General features: G+C 41.9%; 1 protein-coding gene across 2 annotated transcripts in view; it reads left to right on the forward strand.

Annotated features, from left to right (window-relative positions):
- LOC147108257 (la-related protein 6-like) overlaps positions 1-20,688 on the forward strand; it is a 121,732-nt gene extending 101,044 nt beyond the window's left edge. The window contains exons 1-4 of one of the 2 annotated variants that reach the window (XM_086004805.1): positions 3,125-3,175; positions 6,117-6,277; positions 9,074-9,284; positions 19,101-20,688. In XM_086004805.1, coding sequence (XP_085860931.1) covers positions 6,126-6,277; positions 9,074-9,284; positions 19,101-20,192 — 1,455 coding nt within the window. In that variant the 5' untranslated portion in view covers positions 3,125-3,175; positions 6,117-6,125 and the 3' untranslated portion in view covers positions 20,193-20,688. Of the gene's footprint in view, positions 1-3,124; positions 3,176-6,116; positions 6,278-9,073; positions 9,285-19,100 lie in introns of those variants that run through there. The other variant, XM_086004806.1, reaches the window with a different exon arrangement.
- The last annotated feature ends 1,927 nt before the right edge of the window (positions 20,689-22,615 follow it).

Below are 22,615 nucleotides of genomic sequence, written 5' to 3' on the forward strand. Positions count from 1 at the left end.
TACTAGGGTTCTAAAAGAGGTGGCTGCAGAGATAGTGGATGCACTGTTGTAACCTTCCAAAATTCTCTAGATCCTGGAATGGTCCCAGTGGATTGGAAGGTAGCAAATGTAACACCGCTATTCAAGAAAGGAGGGAGAGAGAAAACAGGAAAATACAGGCCTGACATCAGTCATCGGGAAAATACTGGAATCCATTATTAAGGAAGTGGTAACAGGGCATTTAGAAAACCATAATATGATTAGGCAGAGTCAACATGGTTTTATGACAGGGAAATCGTATTTGACAAATCTATTAGAGTTTTTTGAGGATGTAACTGCAGGGTAGATAAAAGGAACCAGTGGATGTAGTATATTTATATTTTCAAAAGGCATTTGATAAGGCGCCACACAAAATGTTGTTACGCAAGATGAGGGTTCATGGCATTGTGGATAATATATTAGCATGGATAGAGGATTGGTTAAAGGACTGAAAACAGAGTAGGAATAAATGGCTCATTTTCAGGTTGGCAGGCTGTTACCAGTGGGGTGCTGCAAGGATCAGTGCTATTTACAATCTATGATAATGATTTAGATGAAGGGACTGAGTGTACTCTTTTTGATTGGGTGGTTAAACAAATAGGGGGAAAAATTCTGTTGGTTGCGCCACCCGTTAGCGCCTTAAGAGGGCGCTAAGTGGGGCGCAAACCAACTAGTGCCCGGGCGCGGCACTGCCCACGCCTCCCGCCAAATTCAGCAGGAAGTTAGTGGTGGCGTTAACGGTAGCGCTGCGCCGCTGGCGATGACGTCATCGGTGTGCGCAGCGCCCCGCTCACGCCCCGGCCGTGGTCTTTGGGAGCGCCCCCTGATTTACCGCTGGATGCTATGTCCGACAGGGTCAGGGTGGCATACCTGCAGCCGGGGAGGTGCAAATTAAAGGTGAGGTGCGGGGTGGCCATTTTTGTTGTTGGCCGCCTGCCAGCACCTGCCTGCGCTCCCGTCCCCGGCCTCCGGAACCACCCCCCCGCGGAATGCCGGCTGTGCTCCAAGAGCCCGGCACTTCTCTTGGGTGCCGGGCTCTTTTGCCTGCACTCCCGATCCCCAGGGGCCCAGCTGGGCCCCAGATCGCACTGCACAAAGCCCCTCCCTTTAAGAAGGGGAGGAAGGCCTGCAATACTGCAGCGCGACATGCCACAGCATGTGGTGCTGCGGCACGTAGCGCCACAATATTCACTCGCAGCACCCCAAGAGGGAGGCGGGGCACCTCCAGTAGAGCCCCGCTTCCCTTTGGGGCACAACTGAACAATTTCCGGCACGGGGGCGCTAATTTTTCCAGGGCGCTACTTTTAGCGCCCCAAATGGGACTATACTGAATTTCTCCCCCATGGACTTTAACTAAATAAAACTTAACAAATTAAATTAAGATTTCATTGGCTGGGGTGATGATGCACTCCAGTCCCCGCGGCAGGGACTGAGTGTAATGTATCCAAGTTTTCTGACAGTTCAAAACTAGGTGGGTAAGTAAGCTGTGAGGAGGACATAGTGGGGGGAATTTTTCTGGGGTCAGCGGGCGCATTTGGTGGCGGGTCGATTTGGGAAAAAAATTTTGACAGCGGGTCGGGAACCACTTTTTAGGTCATTAGGGCCTTGTTATGAGCCACTTAAAAAGTATTTTGAGCTCACCTTTAAATTTTACAAGGTTGCCCACGGGGTCCACGCTGTTTGGGGATCATGTCAGGTAAGTAGGTCGGGAGTTGTGTTACCATGAAATCATCTCTTTACTTGACAGCTGCAAATGTGCTATAAAAGCTCCCATCTCATAGCTGTTCACTATCCAAGCTCAGAAGCTGTTGCTTACTGCATTTGGAAGACAGACTGAGCTTTATGCAAGTTGCAAGTGTTTGGAGTAAACTCTATATCCAGTGTCACCTCATTGGAACAACCTCTCTCACCACTGACAGATCGCTTCTGTCATCTCAAGTTCACCTGTCATCTATTACATCAGCATTGGTGCCCTTGAAGCTATTTCACCTTAGACCTCAGAATCCCACCACGATCAGCCCCAACACCAGCAGTACCAGGCATACCAGCAGCACCAACAACAACACCAAACTTCTCCGCAATCAACTGATGCCGCACAGGACACAGGGCATCAGCATCCAACCACATTGCTGCCCAGGAGGCATGGGATGGCCTCACCATAGCCAGATTTACTTCACTTGACGCTGTACATCCTGGCTGCCACATGATGCGCCAGGTTGGCACCACCCCACACCAACACCATAAAGCATCCCTACAATGCCCAAGCCATTCCTTTCACACTCATCACCATTGTGGAAAATATCGTTATGTCTCACCAGTCACTGCAACTCACTAAGCCAATTCCAAATGTGCACACAAATCTGTCTAAGAATGCAAAGTGTTGAAAATAAAGATTTCAATGTTTGCTAGCACATTAACAGAAACTTCACATGAACATTGGCTAAGACACGCAAGTGCCTACCCTTGTGTGTTGTTAGTTGGTATGACTGGACTAGGATGAGGGTGAGTGTGAGGGGTGGCTAGTGAGATGGGGAAGTGATAATATAGATAGTGAGGGATGGCTGGAGGTGCAAGGTAAGTTGATGTGAGTAAGGATGTGCAGGAGTAGGGTAGGGAAGGACGAGTGATGGGGATGTGATGAGTGGCACAGCAGGATGAGGTTGAGTGTGGTTTTGCAGTAACATTTTGTGATCTACTGAGATCATTGAAAGGTTTGCTCCACTGCAGCCTTGTCCTCCTGATGACATCCCTGCTTGTGTCCTCCTGTGCAATGTGCAACCAGGCTGCGTTGATGTCCTGGGAAGGTCTCTTCCGCCCATTGGAAGGGAAGAGAACCTCCCTGCGTGCTGTGACTCCCTCCATAAGCATTAGGAGGGAGTCATGGGAGAGTCTGGGTGCAGCCGTGCACCTCTGTGCAGTGCTTGTCAGTGTTTGCAGCACCTCAATGCTGCAGAACACTGACAGCACAACTGTCAAAATAAATTTGCGCATGGTCCCTTTAAGGAAACCGGCTGATGACGCGTCGTCAAATGATGTCATCAGACCCGCTTCCTTCAATTGGCCGGCAAATGCGCTGGGCAGGCTTAACAAGACCAATCAACATAAAATCACTTTGGACAGCGGGCTGGAGCCAGCACTGAGGTCAGGACCTGTCACGGTAGGGGAAATTGTGGCCAAAAAGTCTGCAAAGGGATATAGACAGGTTAAGTGAGTGGGCAAGAAGGTGGCAGCTTGAGTATAATGTGGGGAAATGTGAGGTTATTCACTTTGGTAACAATAATAGAAAAACAGAATTTTTTTTAAATGGTGAAAAACTATTAAATGTTGGTGTTCAGAGGGATTTGGGTGTCCTTGCACACGAAACAGAGTTAGCATGCAGGTACAACAAGCAATTAGGAAGGCAAATGGTATGTTGGCCTATATTGCAAGGGGGTTGTAGTGCAAGAGTAAGGATGCCTTGCTGCAATTGTACAGGGCTTTGGAGTCATATGTACAGTTTAGGTTTCCATATCTAAGGAAAGATATACTTGCCTTCAAGTGGGTGGAACGAAGGTTCACTAGATTGCTTCCTGGTATTAGAGGGTTGCCCTATGAGGAGAGACTGAGTAGAATGGGCCTATACTCTATCGAGTTTAGAAGAATGAAAGATAATCCCATTGAAACATATAAGATTCTGAGTGGGCTTGACAGGGTGGATGCTGAAAGGCTGTTTCCCCCTGGCTGGAGAGTCTAGAACTAGAGGACATAGCCTCAGGGTCAGCCATTTAGGACTGAGATGAGGAGAAATTGCTTCACTCAGAGGGTTATGAGTCTTTGGCATTCTCTACCCCAGAGTATTGTGGATGCTGAGTCGTTGAGCATATTCAGGGCTGAGATCAATAGAATTTTGGACTCTAAGGAAATCAAAGGATATAGGGAATCAGGCGGGAAAGTGGAGTTGAGATTGAAAATCACCCACGATCTTATTGAATGACAGAGCAGGCTCAAGGGGCCCTATGGCCTACTCCTGCTCCTATTTTTTATGTTCTTATCCCACCATACAGGGCTAGATTTATACAATGCGAAAGGCCAATGTGTTCCGGGTGACCAATGAAGTGTAATTTGCTGGGGGGGAGGGGGGATGGTGGGGAGATGGACAAGTTCAACCAGAAAACAATGATGAAACAGGGACTGCAACATATAGCAGTTCACATATATGTGAAATGTGTTTTATTTCTGGTATTATTGATATATAATTTATAAATGTTCATATTATTTTGCTAAATATTTGTAATAAATTTGCCTGTTAATGGTGGTGGGTTGATTTAGTATTGTAGTCTTTTGATTAGCACTATGAAGCAGCAATCATTTGCTGCAGGTTACTGTGGCTACAATTGTCATTTACTGAATCTCAAAGTTTTTACTACTTATGGGTCATGAGAAAGTAGTTCTGGGTGGGCTATTTGACAAATGAAGTAAATTTCATATTTTACATATGCATGGTAACCATTTTTCAATATATCACTGACCATATACAGTGTATAAATTAGACATCTGTAACCATACAAAAAAGCAAGTCTTGTTTACTAATTGGGATTTGATCAGCACAACTAGCTTCTTATTGCTTGCACCTGAGCTCCTCTACCTAGTTGAAGCCATCCTACCTGGTTTTATTTTTCAGTAATTGCCCAAAGTCAAGTTTTTTTTATTTGATATTTATTTAATTTAAAGTCAAGTGTTGACGTTCTCCATGTTGTGGTGTTTTGCTTTTGTTTCATGATGTTTCTATTCAGTTCCTTTTGCTTCTGTAGTTAAGACTCAGATTTATAGAATTAATTCATCTCTTGTAGTTCAAAAATGTTGTTTCTCACATTTCTTGAACTTGATTCAGCATTTTTAAAATGACTGATTTCCTCTTGTGCAGTATTGAATTTTTAATTACTGGTTTCTGCCCTCACTAAGCAATTTAGAAAATCATTAATTGTGGCAAGTTAATTTCAGTATGGGGCTGACATATTTTCTCACCTGTGCTCACTTTGCATGTTTATACTTAATTATTGTGAGGTTGGCCTGGGCTTACTCTATCTGGCCCTTTGTTCTATATCTAATGTCATTACTTCCAGAAGTGCATTTTTTTTTTTAATTATTATTTTTTTTTTTTTAATAAGGTGAGGGATTTTTATACTAAACATTTTCACCAGTGTTTGTATTCTTGAATCTGTATTAGGCAGAATAGAGTTCCTGTTGTTTTGCCACAGCTGTGTTTCCCTTTTCCTGTTTTAGGAAAGTAATAACTACTGTACTATAAGTTTGAAAACTATTTCCTGCACCAGACATCCTTTTTATTCCACTCTATATGAGACTATTAATCTATGTACACCAGAAACTGAGTTGAGCCTGCTTGAGCTCATTTCTGTAGAATCTGAATGCTTAGAAAGAGATTCTGGACTGGATTTGAAGCCAGAAGTAAACATTCTTAGCTGGTTTTCCTAAGTCATCATTAACTTAGTTTTAGCATTTTAGTGTGGTTAAATGGTTTGGAATATCTTCAGACAATACATTCCATTATTAGGAGCCTTTGTATATTTAGGTTAATTAATTAATCACTCCTGTTGAAAACTAGAAAAGAACTTTCCAAGAAATTTTGGTTCATACACTATATCCTATATGAGGAATTTCTTGAATTTATTTTCTCTCTCCTCTCTTTAAATTACTGGTTTATTAGTTCTGTGCAGGTAGACAGCAGTTTGGCTTATGCAATGAGCCTTGTAACAGCAGAATAGGAGATAACTACTGTACCTGTTTTTAAATGAGGGTATAATGTTTACTGTTGCTGGATTGTAAGGCACTGAAGGAATGTTTTATTTTTATAATCGGTTCTTTGCAGTTGAGATATAGTGAGTAAAGAAGGGCAGCTGAAAATCAATTTTGAATGCCTAAACTTTGAAGGGAGACTGTCAGAGCCTGCATATGCTTATTTCCCCTCATTTGAACATAACAGCAATGGTTTGAGTACATTCTGATAATTTTTGGTAGCTTTGAACACTTGATTTAGATGTCTGATTTAATGTCCTGTTTAAGATTTGAACATTTGTTGCTTTTGGGTTTTGTTTTTAAAGTCTGTTGCCATGTCCTCCTCGGATTCCCCAGCTCCTTGGTTAGGTTCTCCTGCTAGTCGCAGTTCTCCGGTGCAAGTAAGAGGTGAAGGACGCCCTTCACGGTTTCGGAAGCGAAACAGCAGCGAGGAGGCTGAAGAGTTTCAATGCAACAGTGACCAACAGTAAGTGCTCTGCCTGGCTGAATAAAATTCTGCTCATTGTATTGTTTGATTTCTGTGCCTGCCTGCCTTTAAAAATATGAAATTTACCACCTCACGTACAGAAGTAGGTCATGCAGCTCCTCTAGCCTCTTCTGCCATTCAACTATTATCATGTCTGATCTGTACCTCCACTCTATTTATCTGCCTTTGCTCTATAAATGAACATAAGAACAATTACTGACAAGGGGGTGGGGGGTGGAAGACATGCTGGTCAATCCAGCCTGTCCTACACAATTACAATATATACACACTCCATCTCACTGAAAACCATGTGATCATCTGGGAGAAGCAAAATAACAGATCAAAACCCAGGCCAATTTGGGGGGGGGTGGTGGAATCTAGGAAATGCCTCTCCGACCCCACGAGGCAAGTGAAACTAGTCCAGGAGATCATTCTGGCCCTGATAATTCTATGCAGTGCCTACCTTTTGTAAGAGGTGACCTCCACCCCAGCCAGAAACCGGCCCAGCTCTCACTTGAAGGCATTCAGCAAATTGGCCTCCACTGCATGAGCTGGCAGCCTGTTCCAGAAGTCTGCTATTCTCTGGGAAAAGTACCACCTCCTGACATCTAACCTAGATCTGGCCTTGTACAACTTAAAATTGTAATCCCTGGTGCTCCATCACTTATTTAATTGGAACAAACTGTCAACTCTGAACACAATCTATTCCCTTCATAACACCTCTAAGTCTACGCTTCTCAAGTGTAGAATTCCAGCTCTTTTAGATTAACTTGATAACCAAGCTACTTTAAATTGAAAATAAGTCTAGTGGCCCTCCTCTACACCCTTTCCAACATGTGAGGAGACCAAAACTGACACAGTATTCCAACTGAAGCCTGAACAATGTCTTGTACAAAGGCAAAATAGTATGCTTATCCCTTGATACTCTTGCATAAGAAGAATTGGCCAATCAGTCTTGAAAGCTTCAATTGACCCAGAACCCATAGCCTTTTGTGGGGAGAGATCCAGATGTACAGTACCAGGTTGTATGCTATTGATCAACGATGAATATATTTCTTTCCTCTGACTCTAGGTATGGCACTGGAAGAATGTGAATAGACTGTCCTGCCCAAAAAATGTTTTCTACTTCCTTTACTTGGGTGGTCTGGCAAGCCAGTACTGTTGCTTTGATACTTACAATGTCAACAATGCTTTGTGGCACAGGGAAAAAAGTTATCAGATGGGATAGGCTTGCACTAAATTGCCAAATCATCTCAGAATTGCAATAGTTAGAATGGTGTGGTGCAATCTCCTTGGACTCTCAACCAGGTATTTTAACCTAATACCAGACTTAGTCAGATTGAAAGAATTACAATTGGGGTCAGCTCAATAGACCAACACATCAACAGTGTGATATGGCACTGTGCCAACAATTCACATGAATTCCTGATATCAGCTGAGTCAACAGCAGCTGACCAGTAGATGTAAGGCCTTCCCTGCATAAAGGGAAAATTGTTACCCTACACCCAAAAGGCAGGATCAGGTACAGTTCTATATCTATCAGAGAATACTGCACAAAACTGACATTTTCTTTTAAATGGGGTTAGTGTGATTTGAAGCTGAACTTCTTAGATGGGTATTTGGGCATATAAGCACAATGAAGCATATTCTTGTATAGTACAAACAGAGCATTGAATTGTTAAAATTGTCTGGATTTTATTTTTAGCATATGCGAGTAAACGGGAGGTGCTGGGTCATAGGGCATGGGATCTATAGTACCTTCTATTCAGTGAGCCATTAATTGTAATCTCTGGGGTGATTTACCAACTTGCCCAATTGGAGTTGATGCAATGGGGGTGGAAGAAAGGAGACCGAAGAGAGGAAATATAACAGGCCTTCAAAATAAATGTATGGGATGAGGTGGAAGCAAACAAATTGTTAATCTTGGGGGCAGTAAGCATAAGCCTAGAGGATACAAGTGCAAAATTCAGAAGCCTTGAAGAAAGTTAGAGATTAGAAACATTTTAGTCCCATATGTGTGATAAATTCCAAGAAGGTAGTTGATTTGGGGTAAATTACCATTTAATATCTAACCTCGTCCAGCCCTACATCCCTCTGAGAACTCTGCGTTCCTCCAACACTGGCCTCATGCACTTCTTTCATCCTGTTTTTAGTGACTGTGCCTTCAGCCATCTAGGCCTTAAGCTATGGATTTCCTTCCCTAAATTCCAACATATCTCTCCTTTTTTAGATGGTCCTTAAAACCTACCTTTTTAACCAAGTTTTCAGTCTTAATATTTCCTCCTTTTGGCTCGGTGTCAAATTTTGTCTGATTATGCTCCTGTGAAGCGCCATGGATATTTTACTATATTAGAAGTGCTATATAAATGCAAGCTGTTGTTGTAGTAGTCCCTAAAATAAGGAATTTAACAGGTGGTGGTGTAGGGAAGTCTGAGGGATAATCAAGCACAGACTGTGGATGGAGTGGGTTTGATTGGTTGAATGGCATTTCTTTTTCTTGCTCTAGAAGTTCAACAACAGAAATTCTTCTATTAGATGTTGTATGCATGTCTACTGGTCTTTTATGTTTATTCAGGAGAGTGGCCAGTTTCCAAATTTTCAGTTCTATTGTAGGTAAACAGACGTGTGAGCTGATATACATTTTTAAAACTGATCTAGAAGTGAAAATTGGCAAATGAAAGGATGAGGGTCAAAAAAGTTTTTTTGCACTTTAGAAATTTGTGGAAGTCCCAAAATGATTGTCTAAATGGTGACTTTTTAAGTGAGCACCCTATTCTCCTGTCTTGTTTTATACAGGAATTCCTATGACCCGAGTGAAACTAATGATGATTGCTTAGAATATAACGAATGGATTCCCCCCAACTCTGACACGATACAAAAAATAATCTCCCAGGTTGAATTTTACCTCTCTGATGAAAACTTGTTAGTAGATAGTTTTCTACTAAAGCACATGAAGAGGAATAAAATGGGTTACATCAGCATTAAACTTCTCACCTCCTTCAAAAAGGTAAGGGTTTTCTCATTGGAATCAAATTGTCTTGGTTTCCAACAAGTCATTGTCTTGAGTAGTTTTTAAAAAATAAAAGCTTGTGTATCGAAGAACAGGATAGAAGTTTGCAAGGAGAGACCTAGAACAAATACTCCTGCTTTAGTCTCATGGGACCATTGAATTCTTGACATGGAATGCAACTAATCAGGGTTGAGTACTCTGAATTATAATGTTTGCTTCATAATCTAAACTTGCTGTATTCTGTCAGAAAGAGGGACTAAAGAACAGGATGTTAGTCCTGGATCCAGCTCCAATCCTGTACACAGCATCTCCAAGAAGAAGACAGTGGGTGCTTTTATGACTCTGTGGTCCTTGTCCTCCCCTTCACTTTGCATCATTGGTGTTAGCAGGCACTGAAGCACATTGGACAGCTTGGAGTGCCAGAAAATGCACTTCAGGGTAAGGATGCAGACATTATTGCAACCTCCTTCAAAAGAATGCCTTATTTAGAAATGAGGTTGGAGGCCAAAAGTTTGCGGGCCCAGTGCAAGTACTGGGATGAACTTGTAGGTTTCTCTAGTGCTGATCCTGCTGGAGCATGGGTGTCAGCAGGTCACCGTAATATATCTGAAGGGTGTTGAGTCCATGCCGGCATCCTTTTTTACAGGACCATCAAGCACCCCAAGGTGTCTGGTGTGCTGCAGTGCCTGGGTGCACCAGAGCTGTGTTAAGTGGAAGTGAGGATAAGAAACTGAGTCATAAAATGATCCATTGCCTTGTACCAAAGGTGAGCACCCATGCCAGTAGGGCACATCTCAAGTGCCTGCCAGCTGGAACAAGGTAACTATTTCCATTGCTTGCCAACCCCCCACCCCTGGGGGAAAAAAATAAATCTTCAGTAGTGAAGGCCTCCGGTAGGGCCTACTGCCACCAGCTGGTGGGCTGGTATACCAACCTTCATTCTGCTTCCCAGGCCAGGGATGAGGAAACTTCATAACCTAGAGCAGGCCATTTGGCCCTTCCAGCCTGCTCCATCATTCAATAAGATCATGGCTGATGATCTAACTCATCTCAACTTTCCTGCACTATCCCTTAATATTCAAAAATCTATCGATCTCTATCTTAAATATACTCAGCGACTGAGCCTCCACAGCCCTCTGGGGTAGAGAATTCCAAAGATTCACCACTGAGTGAAGAAATTTCTCCTCATCTCAGTCCTAAATGGCCAACCCCTTTGTCTAAGACTGTGACCCCTGGTCCTAGACTCCCCAGCCAAGGGAAACATCCTCCCTGCATCTACCCTGTCAAGTCTTGTAAGAATTTTGTATGTTTCAAATGAGATCATATCTCATTCTTCTTCTAAACTCTAGAAATATAGGCCTAGTCTACTCAATCTCTCCTCATAGGACAATTCCCCCATCCTAGGAACCAGTCTGGTGAACCTTTGTTGCACTCCCTCTATGGCAAGTATATCCTTCCTTAGGTAAGGAGACCAAAACTGTACACAATACTCCAGGTGTGGTTTCACCAGGGCACATCTAATTGCAGTAAGATGTATTTAGTCTTATACGCAAATCCTCTTGTAATAAAGGCCAACATACCATTTGCTTTCCTAATTGCTTGCTGTACCTGCATGTTAACTTTCAGTGATTTGAGTACAATGACACCCGGGTCCCTCTGAACAGCAACATTTCCCAGTCTCTCTCCATTTAAAAAATACTCTGCTTTTCTATTTTTCCTACCAAAGTGGATAACTTCACATTTCTCCACATTATATTCCATTTGCCATGTTCTTGCCCACTCACTTAGCCTGTCTATCCCCTTGAAGCCTCCTTGCATCCTCCTCACAACTTGCATTCCCAGCCAGCTTTTAATAATCAGCAAACTTGGATATATTACGTTTGGTCCCCTCATCCAAATCATTGATGTAGATTGTGAATAGCTGAGGCCCAAGCACTGATCCTTGCGGTACCCCACTAGTTACAGCCTGCCAACCCGAAAATGACCTGTTTATTCCTGCTGTTTTCTGTCCATTAACTAATCCTCAGTCCATGCTAGTATATTACCCCCAATCCCACGAGCCCTAATTTTGTTTAATAACCTCTTTTGTGTGGCACCTTATCGAATGCCTTCTGAAAATCCAAATATACCACATCCACTGGTTCCCCCTTATCTGTTCTGCTAGTTACAACCTCAAAAAACTCTAATAGATTTGTCAAACATGATTTCCCTTTCATAAATCTGTGTTGACTCTGCCCAATCGTATTATTTTCTAAGTGCCCTGTTACCATGTCCTCCTTAATAGATTCTAGCATTTTCCCTACTACTGATGTCAGGCTAACTAGTCTGTCATTCCCCGTTTTCTCTCTCCCTCCTTTAAATAGTGGGGTTACATTTGCCACCTTCCAATCCGTGGGAACTGTTCTAGAATCTATGGAATTTTGGAAAATGACAGCCAATGCATCCACTATCTCTATAGCCACCTCTTTCAAAACCCTAGGATGTAAGCCATCAGGTCCAGGAGATTTATCGACTTTCAGTCCCATTAATTTCTCCCATACTATTTTTTTACTAATTTCTTTCAATTCCTCATTCTCGCTAGAGCCTTGGTTCTCCATTATTTCCGAGAAGTTTTTTGTCGTCTTCTGTGAAGACAGACACAAAGCATTTGTTTAATATCTCTGCCATTTTCTTATTCCCCATTATAATTTCTCCTGTTTCAGCCTGTAAGGGACCCACATTTACTTTCACTTATCTTTTCCTTTTTACATACCTATAGAAATGTTTACAATCTGGTTTTTATGTCTCTCGCTAGTTTACACTCATTCTAGTTTCCCTTTCTTCATCAATTTCTTGGTCCTCCTTTGCTGAATTCTAAAATCCTCCCAATCCTCAGGCTTGCTACTCTTTTTTGGCAACATTATAAGTCTCTTCCTTTGATCTAATACTATCTTTATCTTTAACTTTTCTTTTTAGCCACGGTCAGAACACTTCCTATGGGGTTTTGTGCCTTAAAGGAATGTATATTTGTTGTCAATTATGTATTAATTCTTTAAATGCTGGTCATTGCTTGTCTACCGTCCTAACTTTTTGAATGTAGTTTCTCAATCTATCTTGGCCAACTCTCCCCTCATACCTACATAGTTTGCTTTGTTTAGGTTTAAGACCCTAGTTTCGAATTTAACTCAATCACTTTCAAACTCAATATAAAATTCTATCATATTATGGTCACTCTTTCCTAAAGGCCCCTTTACTACAAGGTTTTTAATTAACCCTTTCTCATTGCACAATACTAGATCTAAAATAGCCTGTTCTCTAGTTGGTTCCTCAACATACTGATCCAGAAAACTATCTTGCATACATTCCATGAATTCGTCCTCCACATTATTACTGCAAATTTGGTTTGTGCAGTCTATATGTAGATTAAAGTCCCCCATGATTACTGTATTACCCTTGTTACATGCACCTCTAATTTCCTGATTTATACTCTGCCCTACATTACAACTACTGTTTGGGGGCCTATAAACAACTCCTACCTAATTCCCGACTGTTCTGCTGAACTTGTGGGAAGTGAGTGCTGGAAGCGCTGTGGATTTTCAGTATAATTGGAAACATTGGTTGTACCTTTTTTTAAAGGCATTGTTGTACTAAATCCTTTCATGTAAATGTTGTAATACAACTCTGGTACCAAGGCAGCAATCTGACTTGAGATAGTGAAGTTAGTAACTGGGAGTCCACCTCCAGCAAGTAGTCTTGCACTGTTTAAGCGTTGCACCCAGTATAGTGTAGCTTCAATCTGGTGTCAAGCCATATTTGAAAAGTGCATAGCTGTTGCAAAAATTCAGATCATGAAGTTAGGAGAGAAACACTGCTCCTGCCTATATTGTTATAACATCAAAAAAAATCTTCCTTTCTCATTGAGCTTGGTGCAACCTACAGCTGGCAGTTTAACTCTAGTCTGTGCATCACACGCTACATACTGGTATGTAGCATATCGGCAGCCTAAAGTTGCCCTTGACATGAATCTGGGTTCTATACTGAATTAATCTGATCCATGAGCAAATGGCAAAGAAGTCATCTGTTAGAAGGATGATATCTCCTGTTGAAGGCAGTGGATTTTATTGGTGGTTGTCATGCAAACCATTACATTTGCTTAGTTGTCGGAAGCTCTTGGGATGGGAGATGAACGTTCACTCAATTTCCAAGTATCAAGTTCCCAGTTATGGGGTTCATGCTCTAAATAAGAGTTCTCTATGCTTCATCTGTATGGGTGGTTAAGCTATTTGGTGCAAAGGTTTTAGATGCATGTGCCAGCTGATGCTTCAGCATTTTTCAGAATCAAAACCATAAAGGAGTGTGAGAATCTGGATGGATGAACTAAAATGGCAGAATGGCCTTCCAAATCTCTGATTCTGTTGTGATCTCCTGAGCAAGATGCCATGAAATTACTCTCTCTAGTTGCAATGACTGACAGTAACCTTTGACAAATAAGTGTATCACAGATTGGTCTAGCCAGTTTTGAAAATAATTACCTGAAAAGTTCTTTTGTAGGAATTGGGACCACCTAGCACTCTCGTCTTTAGAAGGCAAAGACCTTTTGCGCACTCCCTCGTTCTGAAGATCTTGCAAAATCTACAATGTGAGGAAGTGCTAATTCCAATATTAGTGTAGGGAATCTTTTATTCTCAAATCTCTTCAGTTCGAATCTTGCTTGGGACCTGGTTGTCCATCAAACTAGATCTGCTGCTGCAAAGGGGAAAATGAGCTGAACTCCGACCAGAACCTTGGATTGATGGCTTGGCTGTAACTGGCACAAGCTCTTAGTCAAATCTTTATCTTGAATGCTTATATTCTTGGGGTTCTCCTGATCATCCAGCATAACTTCAGATCTACAGAAACCCTGGAGAAATGGCGTTTCAATGGTTCTTCTGCCAAGTTACGCCAAATGATCAGGCAACCCTCCCACCCCCCTCCCCGATGATTAGTCTTAATAGATTAGACTTAGTCTTGCTTTGCATCACGCTATTAGAGTTCATCTGCAGTTTTTTTTGTGTGCCCCTTCCCACTATTGTGAGCTTTTCATCTTTTTTCATCATGAAATTTAAAATCAATTAGTGTGTTTTTTTTTTAACTTTACCAGGAGGGTGGTTAGAGTTTTGTCAAATTGTTGAAACAAAAACTGTAAATTAGAGAATTAGATGCTTGAATAAGAGGAATGTTAAAGGTCATGGGGAGCAAGTAGGAGAGTGTAATTAGACTGTCTCTTGTGGAGAAAATACAGTGCAGACTTGATGGGCTGAATGGCCTGCTTTTATGCTGTGACATTCTGATTCCTTTTCTGAGGATTTTGTTTTCTAAAGCTATTACATTCCTAGCATTAGTTCTTTATTCTGGCAAGTTGAAGAGTTTCAGCCATCATATCAGAATTTATTTTGCACTCTAATTGGACTGCTACTGGACTTAATTCCATTTGAAGAGATTATGGTGGAGAAAGTATACCCAGTAGTGCTGATGCTGAAGATTGAGAAGTCTGTGGACTTCTTTCCTTATTTGATTTATAATGTTGTCACTTTTCATTTGGGGATAAATCTTCAGGTAACAAACAATTGCCAATTGATACACTGCTGAATAGGTTCTGGAATATAGATATCATTCCACTCCAGGTATGGACATCTTGAATTAATAATTTACTGTAACTCCGTTTATATGGTGGCTAAGTAGACCAATTGTCATGCTTTTATTAAGCATGTTTTTCTAAGGATGCTGTTGCTCTTTGGGCACTAGTTCTTAAAATTTGTGAACTTAACATCAAATCGTAGGTAGTTGCAGTTTCCATTACAGTACATGCCCCTTGTTCTATTAACGGGTAAGCCGTGTAGAGCAGTGGGTAGCAAACAAGTATCTGTCTTTTTGAGTCTTCTAGAACATTCTGGGTTTACAAAGTTTTTCTACTGCCGAGTTCCTGAAGTTTATTTTAAAATTAACTGAAGGAAAATCATAAGCTCCTATTTCTCAAGGTGTAGTAATTTTCATTTTAAAATTCTGTACTCTGCTTTCTAGCCCACCCTGAGCATTGGCCTCTGTCTCTGTGCTTCATGCCTCAACCTGACTGGAATAATGCTAAGCAGCACTGACTCTGACTACCCATAATCAATTTTTAAAACATACTTAATATTATGATTGTAAAATTGAAGTGAGGAACATGGGAGCAACGCTAACCCTAACCTGCCATTCAATCCTATCTGCACCACATCTCCATTTGCCTGTCTTTGTTCCATATCCCTAACAAAAATCTATTTTCTGTTTTGAAAATTTCAATTATCCCAGCATCCATAGCCTTTTGGGTCAGAGAATTTGCAGATATTCATTATCCTTCATGGAGGGGATAAAAACATTCCTAATTTCACTCCAAAAGGTCTAGCTCTAATTTTAAGATTGTGCCCCCTTGTTCTGGATTTCTCCACCAAAGGAACTATCTAATCCCTTTTAAGCACCTCAATTAGATTATTCCTCAACCTTCTGAACTCTTGGGAATGCAACCCAGGTTTATGCAACCTGTCTTCATAATTTAAATTTTAAGCCTTCGTATAATTCTGGTGAATCTATGCTGTACCCTCGCTAAGGCCAATATATCCTTCCTGAGGTGTGGTACTCTAGATATGGTCTGATGAGGGCTCTGTACAACTGCGGCATGACCTCTTTCCCTTTGTATTCCAGTCCTCTTGCGCTAAGTCAACATTCCATTATCCTTTTTGATTAATTTTTGTACCTGTGCACTAGCTTTTAGTGATTTGTGTACATGGACACCCAAATCATCTTGTTGCTCCATAGATCCTAGTGTCTTGCCAAAAATTCTGATTCATCATTCTTGGATCCAAAGTAAATGACCTCACATTGAACTCCATCTGCCACAGTTTTGCCCACTTGCAACTTACCTTTGTAACATCCTGCTCTCATCTACACAATTTATTTTAACCTCCTAACTTGGTGTCATTATAACTAATTCATCTGCAATTTCCTCACATTTCTTAATCTGGTCCTGAAGATGGAGATTTGTTTATCGTGAGTCCCATTATTTTCTTTTTTTGTTTACTTAAATTCAATAAGTTCCTCCCCTTGACTTATTTTAGGTTTCCTTGTACCACTAGTATTTTGTCCTTCCTTTTACTGTGAAAATGGATGCAAAGTATTAATTTAACAAGTCTGCTATTTCCTTGTCCATTATAGTCCTGCCTGCATCTGTCTTTAATGGACCCACATTCACTCTTGCCACTTTTTAAAAATATATTTAGTAAAACTTTTACTGTTGGCTTTGATGCTCCTTGCAAGTTTTTTTTCCATATTCCCTTTTTGCTCCTCATTACTCCCTTTTTGTATCCCTTTTGCTTTTTATAACTTTTCCAGTGTGTTGGATTTCCACTTTCCCTTACATTTGTGTAAGCCTTTTCTTTTAGCTTGATACTATCACTTGCCTCGTTTACTGACCATGTTTGCTGAACTACATAAGTGGAGCTTTTGCCTTTTTTATAGGTATTGTACTGGTTCTGTACCAAATACTACTTTGCATACTGTTTGTCTGTAGTTTACCAATTGTCAATTTATTTCTCATCCCTTCGAAATTTGTGTTACTTTAATTTAAAACCTTGGTTTGAGACTCTCCCTTCTCCCCCTCAAACCTAATATCAAATTCTGTCATATTATGGTCACTTTGCAAAATGTTCTTTTTACTCTAAGCCTCTATTGTAGCTGTTCAGTTGATAGTGTTTAGCAAGGAGCAACTTGATTATGGGGATGGGGGAGGATAGAGAGAGAGAACAGAAAAGTGGAGGGGAGAGAAAGGTGCTGCTGCAGACTGAAAACATACATTTCCAAATGGCCTCCTCACTCCTGATCCCTGACCTTCCAGTTTTCTCTGGTCTGCATGTTTGCAGTGGTTTTGGGAGATGCCACTTCCAGTCAGGCCTGTGATTCTGAACCTACAGTGACCTCAACAGAAAAATCATCTAGCCTGTGATGCAAAGCTCTTTGCTTAATATCTGTTTCTTCTTTCTGGGGTATTGATGGGCATTCATTGGAATAAAGTATGGTGTGTAATAAAGATGAACAACCAGATTTTGGGAGTCACAGCTAGGGGGTCAGAGCACAAATTCCAGGAGGTGATAATGAATCTGTCCAAGGCACTGGTACGACCACACGTGTACATTTTTGGTTGTTTTAGTACGGCAATAGTTGGAGGTAGTGCAGAAAAGGCATACCAAGCTGGAGTCATTTGAACTATGAGAAGTTGCTAGAACCTGAAATTGTTTACTTTTGAGAAGAGGCGGCTTGGAGGAGATATTGCAAATTTGTAAAGGAATATATAAACTGAATCCTGATGTGGCATGTTTGAACACAAACTCTAGAACTATGGGACACAGGTTCAAGCTTCGAACAGGCAAGGGGGGGGGGTGGGGGAATTGAACAGATGTTTTAGGGAGTGGTGATTGAGTGATAAGTTTTTGGGACCAGGCAACATCCAAAACTCTGCTACCCATCTCTTAATTTGCACTAAATCCTGTTCACCCGACACCCCTGCGCTTGCTGACCTACATTGGCTCCTGGTCCGGCATCTGAGTTTTAACTCGTCCTTGTTTTCAAATCCTTCCATGGCCTCACTCCTCCCTATCTCTCTAACCACCTCCAGCCATACAACCCTCTGAGATCTCTGCTCCTCCAATTCTGACATCTTGCACATCCCCTATTTTCTTCACTCCACCATTGGTGGCCGTGCCTTCAGCTGCATAGGCCCCAAGCTCTGGAATTTCCTCCTGAAACTTTCTCTCCTCCTTAAGATGCCCTTTAAAACCTCCCTCTGACCAAGCTTTGGTCGCTTGTCCTGATACCTCATGGCTGTCAAATTTTGTTTAATAATCGCTCCTGTGAAGTGCTTTGAGACATTTTACTATGTAAATGCAAGTTGTTGCAGCAGTGTTTTCTTAACTTTTCCATATTCCTCCCAGGTCTGATCCCAGCTTCTTCTGTCTTAAGATGTCAGTGTCTCTAGAAGGGTTTCAACCCGAAACGTTGACTCTATTTCTCTCTCCTCGGATGTTGCCTGGCCTGCTGAGTTTTTCCAGCATTTTCTGTTGTTATTTCGGATTTCCAGCATCTGCAGTATTTTGCTATCGTGTCAGTGTCTCTTATGTGTACACATTATAATCCCTCCCTGGGTGACTTCTCCCTGCCTGACCCAGCATATGTATTGTTCCCCATCTTCATCTGAGCCCTAACCTTTTTTCTCCATCTAGTTTATATTCAGGAAAGGGATGTTGTATACAGGAGGAATGAGGGGAGGAGGTTGAAAACTGTGGGAGACATGGTACAAATGCAGCAATGAGCGAGAATGTGTGAGCTGTGCAAAGACCAGAGCTGCTTTTGGCAGGGGCTCTTGCAATATGGGAATGGGTAATGAGTTCTTTTAATTCCCATTAAATATATAAAACAATTCTGTTTGCATATAGGTGGTGTTTATTATAAAAAGGATCTTTAAAGATCAGATTTTGACATTTGCATCAACTAAATATCACAGTATTGCTACAGTTCAGTAGAAGTCTGCACTGCCATTCTTTAAATTCTCCAGAACCTTTCACAATTGCAATGCAGCTTGCCATTCTGACTATAGCACCGTATCTTGGTTTAGCCTTAAACTCACAACTACCTCATTGCTTGAATTGTGACAGTTATTTTTAAATTATGTAGTTAAATAGTCTATTATAAATCCATCCCAATAATTATCTTAATCCACAATTTAAAGTTGCTGTGTATATTTCTGATGAACTATTGTTTCCATTACAGGTGAAGTGCTTGACTAAGGACTGGAAGGTAACCGCTTATGCTCTGAATTATTCTAAATTACTGGAAATCAATCAAGAAGGGACAAAAATTCGTCGCAGAAACCCAGTACCGGAGTCCCTCCTCACAGTACCGCCAAGTAAACGTATACTGGCATGGAACCTTTACAAGGATTCTCCAGAGAATAACAGTGAAATACAAGGCCAAATAAACATCATGGAGACTGCAATTAAGATCTTTGCTATTCATGGTCCAATCAGTTCAATCTGCATCTTGCAACCAGGTAAGGAAATTCCTGCTGAATTGAAAAAATATGCATTGAAGTATCCAGAAGTTGGAACCAAAATTTGTATTTTGGTTGAGTATGAACACTATGAAGGAGCCAAAAAGGCCTATGAAGAACTTGGCAAAAAACACTGCCATAATGATGAAAATCTAAAAGTTGTCATACTGACAGGAAAAGGTACCAAAAAAATCAATGGCATAGATCCAGATGAAGCTGAAGACTTAAAAAAATCAAACCCTAAAAAGCCTTCAAGACGGCCAGCAAAGATGGAGCAGTTGCAGTATGCTATGGAAGAGTCTGTGTACAGTTCTTCAGAATCTGATGGTGCTAATTCGCCTGCTTCTGTCCAAAGATACCTGCAACACAAAATATGTGATGCCTATAACTGCAATAGTCAAATGTCCAGTCCAAGCATGGCTTCGTGGTCCCATTCATGGAGTGACCATCACTGCAGTCCATGCAATCCCCGCAGAAGTCTAGTTTATCACAATCCATCGCCCCTAACCGATTTTGTTGGACAAGGATTTTGGCCCAGCCCAGGTACAAGTCCAGAGTTTACCAAGAAATTCCATGACTACTCATCTGATAGTGGGAATTGTTCTGGAAGTCCCTGGGTGCAACGACGCCGGCTAGCTGCCAGTCGGGCTGCTTCTCTAGAAATTGGCCAAGCAACACTTAGACAATCAGTAAGGAAGCCTCAAGGTGGTACAAGCCTTCCTCCTGGATTGGTCCGTCTTCCCTTTGGCCCAGATGGCACTAAAGGTTTTCATAATAGCATTGGAAGAGGGAGAATAATTCTGAGACATTGATTTATATTTAAAACTAACACTGAGACTTAGGCCTGAGTCACCCCAAAGAGAAGGTTTGATGGCCTCTTATGATAAATGAGTGAGGGGTTCACAATGTAGTTTGTGGGAAACTGAGGTGTATGGCACAAAATTATCTTTGAATGTATTGCAACTCTACTTTTTTCCCTCCAATGTACCTTAAGAATAAAGTTGAAATATCACTCTTGTGCAGCAGAGGGTGCCCTTCAGAAGTTGAGACTTGATGTAATTTTTATGGCAGTTAGAGTAGCTGTGGTAAATTTTAGGTTAGTTTGTTAAAAGTAAACCATTACTATCTACTTGTCATGCTGTACAAAAAAAACTTGGAATACAATTATGTATAATGTACTTGGAGTATTAAGCACCTTTTAAATCCCTTATGATGAGATTAGTATAATGAAGTAACTGCTACATTATATAGGGTTGATCAGTGTACATTCCCTTGATTGCTACTATGAATAAATAATTGCATACTGAAGTGTATTGTTCTATAACCATTGAATTTGGCATGAAACATGTACTGGCTGCTGTAATTGATAAGTGACAGTGGTGGGAAAATGTTGCTCACTGGCTTGTAGAGCAAGGCAGCACAAGTCCAGAGTTTATGATGGCAGGAAGTATGTCCTGTCCATAAAGCAGGACAAATCTAATCTGGCCAATTACCATACTATCAGTCTACTTTCAATCATCAAAAAAGTCATGGAAAGCGTTGTCCTCCGTGCTCAGCGACACTTACTCACAATAACCTGCTCACCATTGTTCAGTTTGGGTTCTGCCAGGACCACTCGGCCCCAGATCTCATTACAGCCTTGGTCCAAACATGGACAAAAGAGCTGAATTCCAGAGGTGAGGGAAGAGTGACTACCCTTGGCATCATCGAAACAGGAGTAGCCCCTTCGAGCCTGCTCTGCCATTCAATATGATCCTGGCTGATCCTCTATCTCAATACCATATTCCTGCTCTCTCTCCATACCCCTTGATGCTTTTTGTGTCTAGAAATCTATCTATCTCCTTCTTAAATATATTCAGTGACTTGGCCTCCACAGCCTTCTGTGGTAGCAAATTCCACAGGTTCACCACCCTCTGAGTGAAGTAATTTCTCCTCATCTCAGTCCTAAATGTCCTACCCTGTATCCTGAGACTGACCCCTCATTCTAGACCCCCCCCCCGCACCCCCCCCCCCCCCCAAAGCCAGGGGAAACATCCTCCCTGCATCCAGTCTGTCTAGCCCTGTCAGACTTTTATACATTTCAATGAGATCCCCTCTCATTCTTCTAAACTTTAGTGAATACAGGCCTAGTCGACCCAATCTCCTCATAAGACAGTCCTGCCATCCCAGGAATCAGTCTGGTGAACCTTCGCTGCACTCCCTCTATGGCAAGTATATCCTTTCTTAGGTAAGACCCCCAAAACTGCACACAGTACACCAGGTGTGGTCTCACCAAGGCCCTGTTTAACTGTAGTAAGACATCCTTGCTTCTGTACTCAAATCCTCTTGCAATGAAGGCTAACATACCATTTGCCTTCCTAACTGCTTGCTGCACCTACATGTTTGCTTTCAGTGACTGGTGTACAAAGACACCCAGGTCCCTTTGTACATCAACATTTCCAATCTATCACCATTTAAATAATACTCTGCCTTTCTGTTTTTCCTACCGAAATGTGAAGTTATCCACTTATCACCGTTATACTTCATCTGCCACGTATTTGTCCACTCACTCAACTTGTCTAAATCGCCTTGAAGCCTCTTTGCATCCTCCTCACAACTCACAATCCCACCTAGTTTTGTGTCGTCAGCAAACTTTGAAATATTACGTTTGGGTCCCTCATCCAAATCATTGACATATAATGTGAATGGCTGGGGCCCAAGCACTGATCACTGTGGTACCCCACTAGTCACCGCTTGCCACCCTGAAAAAGACCCCTTTATTCCTACTCTCTGTTTCCTGTCTGTCAACCAATTTTCAATCCATGCTAGTATATTACCCCCAATCCCATTGTAGCGGTTCGTGTAGATCGCCACTAAATAAGAGAGTTTGACTTCGATGAACGATAAATAAGTTGTTTATTTACAGGAACAGGCTAATTACAGCAGGTAAGATAGCAGGTAAGATGGCTAACTGTAGGAGCACCGTGGTGTAGGTCTTGTCCCAGTGGGGACTCCACGAGGACTGAGTTCGCAGTCCTGTGGGGAGCATGATGACGTCATCGCGTTGCTCGCGTTTCCCGTGCTTAGGGTGTCACGTGATGCACGTCGCTGGCCGTTGAGGCCGAAGTCGGGAGGCCGGGCTGTGCCGGTGCTTGCCGCGGGAGCAGAAGATTGCGTTGCTCCCATCGGCTGGCCGTTGAGGCCGAAGACGCTAGGCCGGGCTGTGCCAGCGCACGCACATCACGTTGTACGTGAC

This window comes from Somniosus microcephalus, chromosome 13 (genome assembly GCF_052327205.1).
Source record: "Somniosus microcephalus isolate GS21.2 chromosome 13, FLI_Smic_1.0, whole genome shotgun sequence".
NCBI lineage: Eukaryota > Metazoa > Chordata > Chondrichthyes > Squaliformes > Somniosidae > Somniosus > Somniosus microcephalus.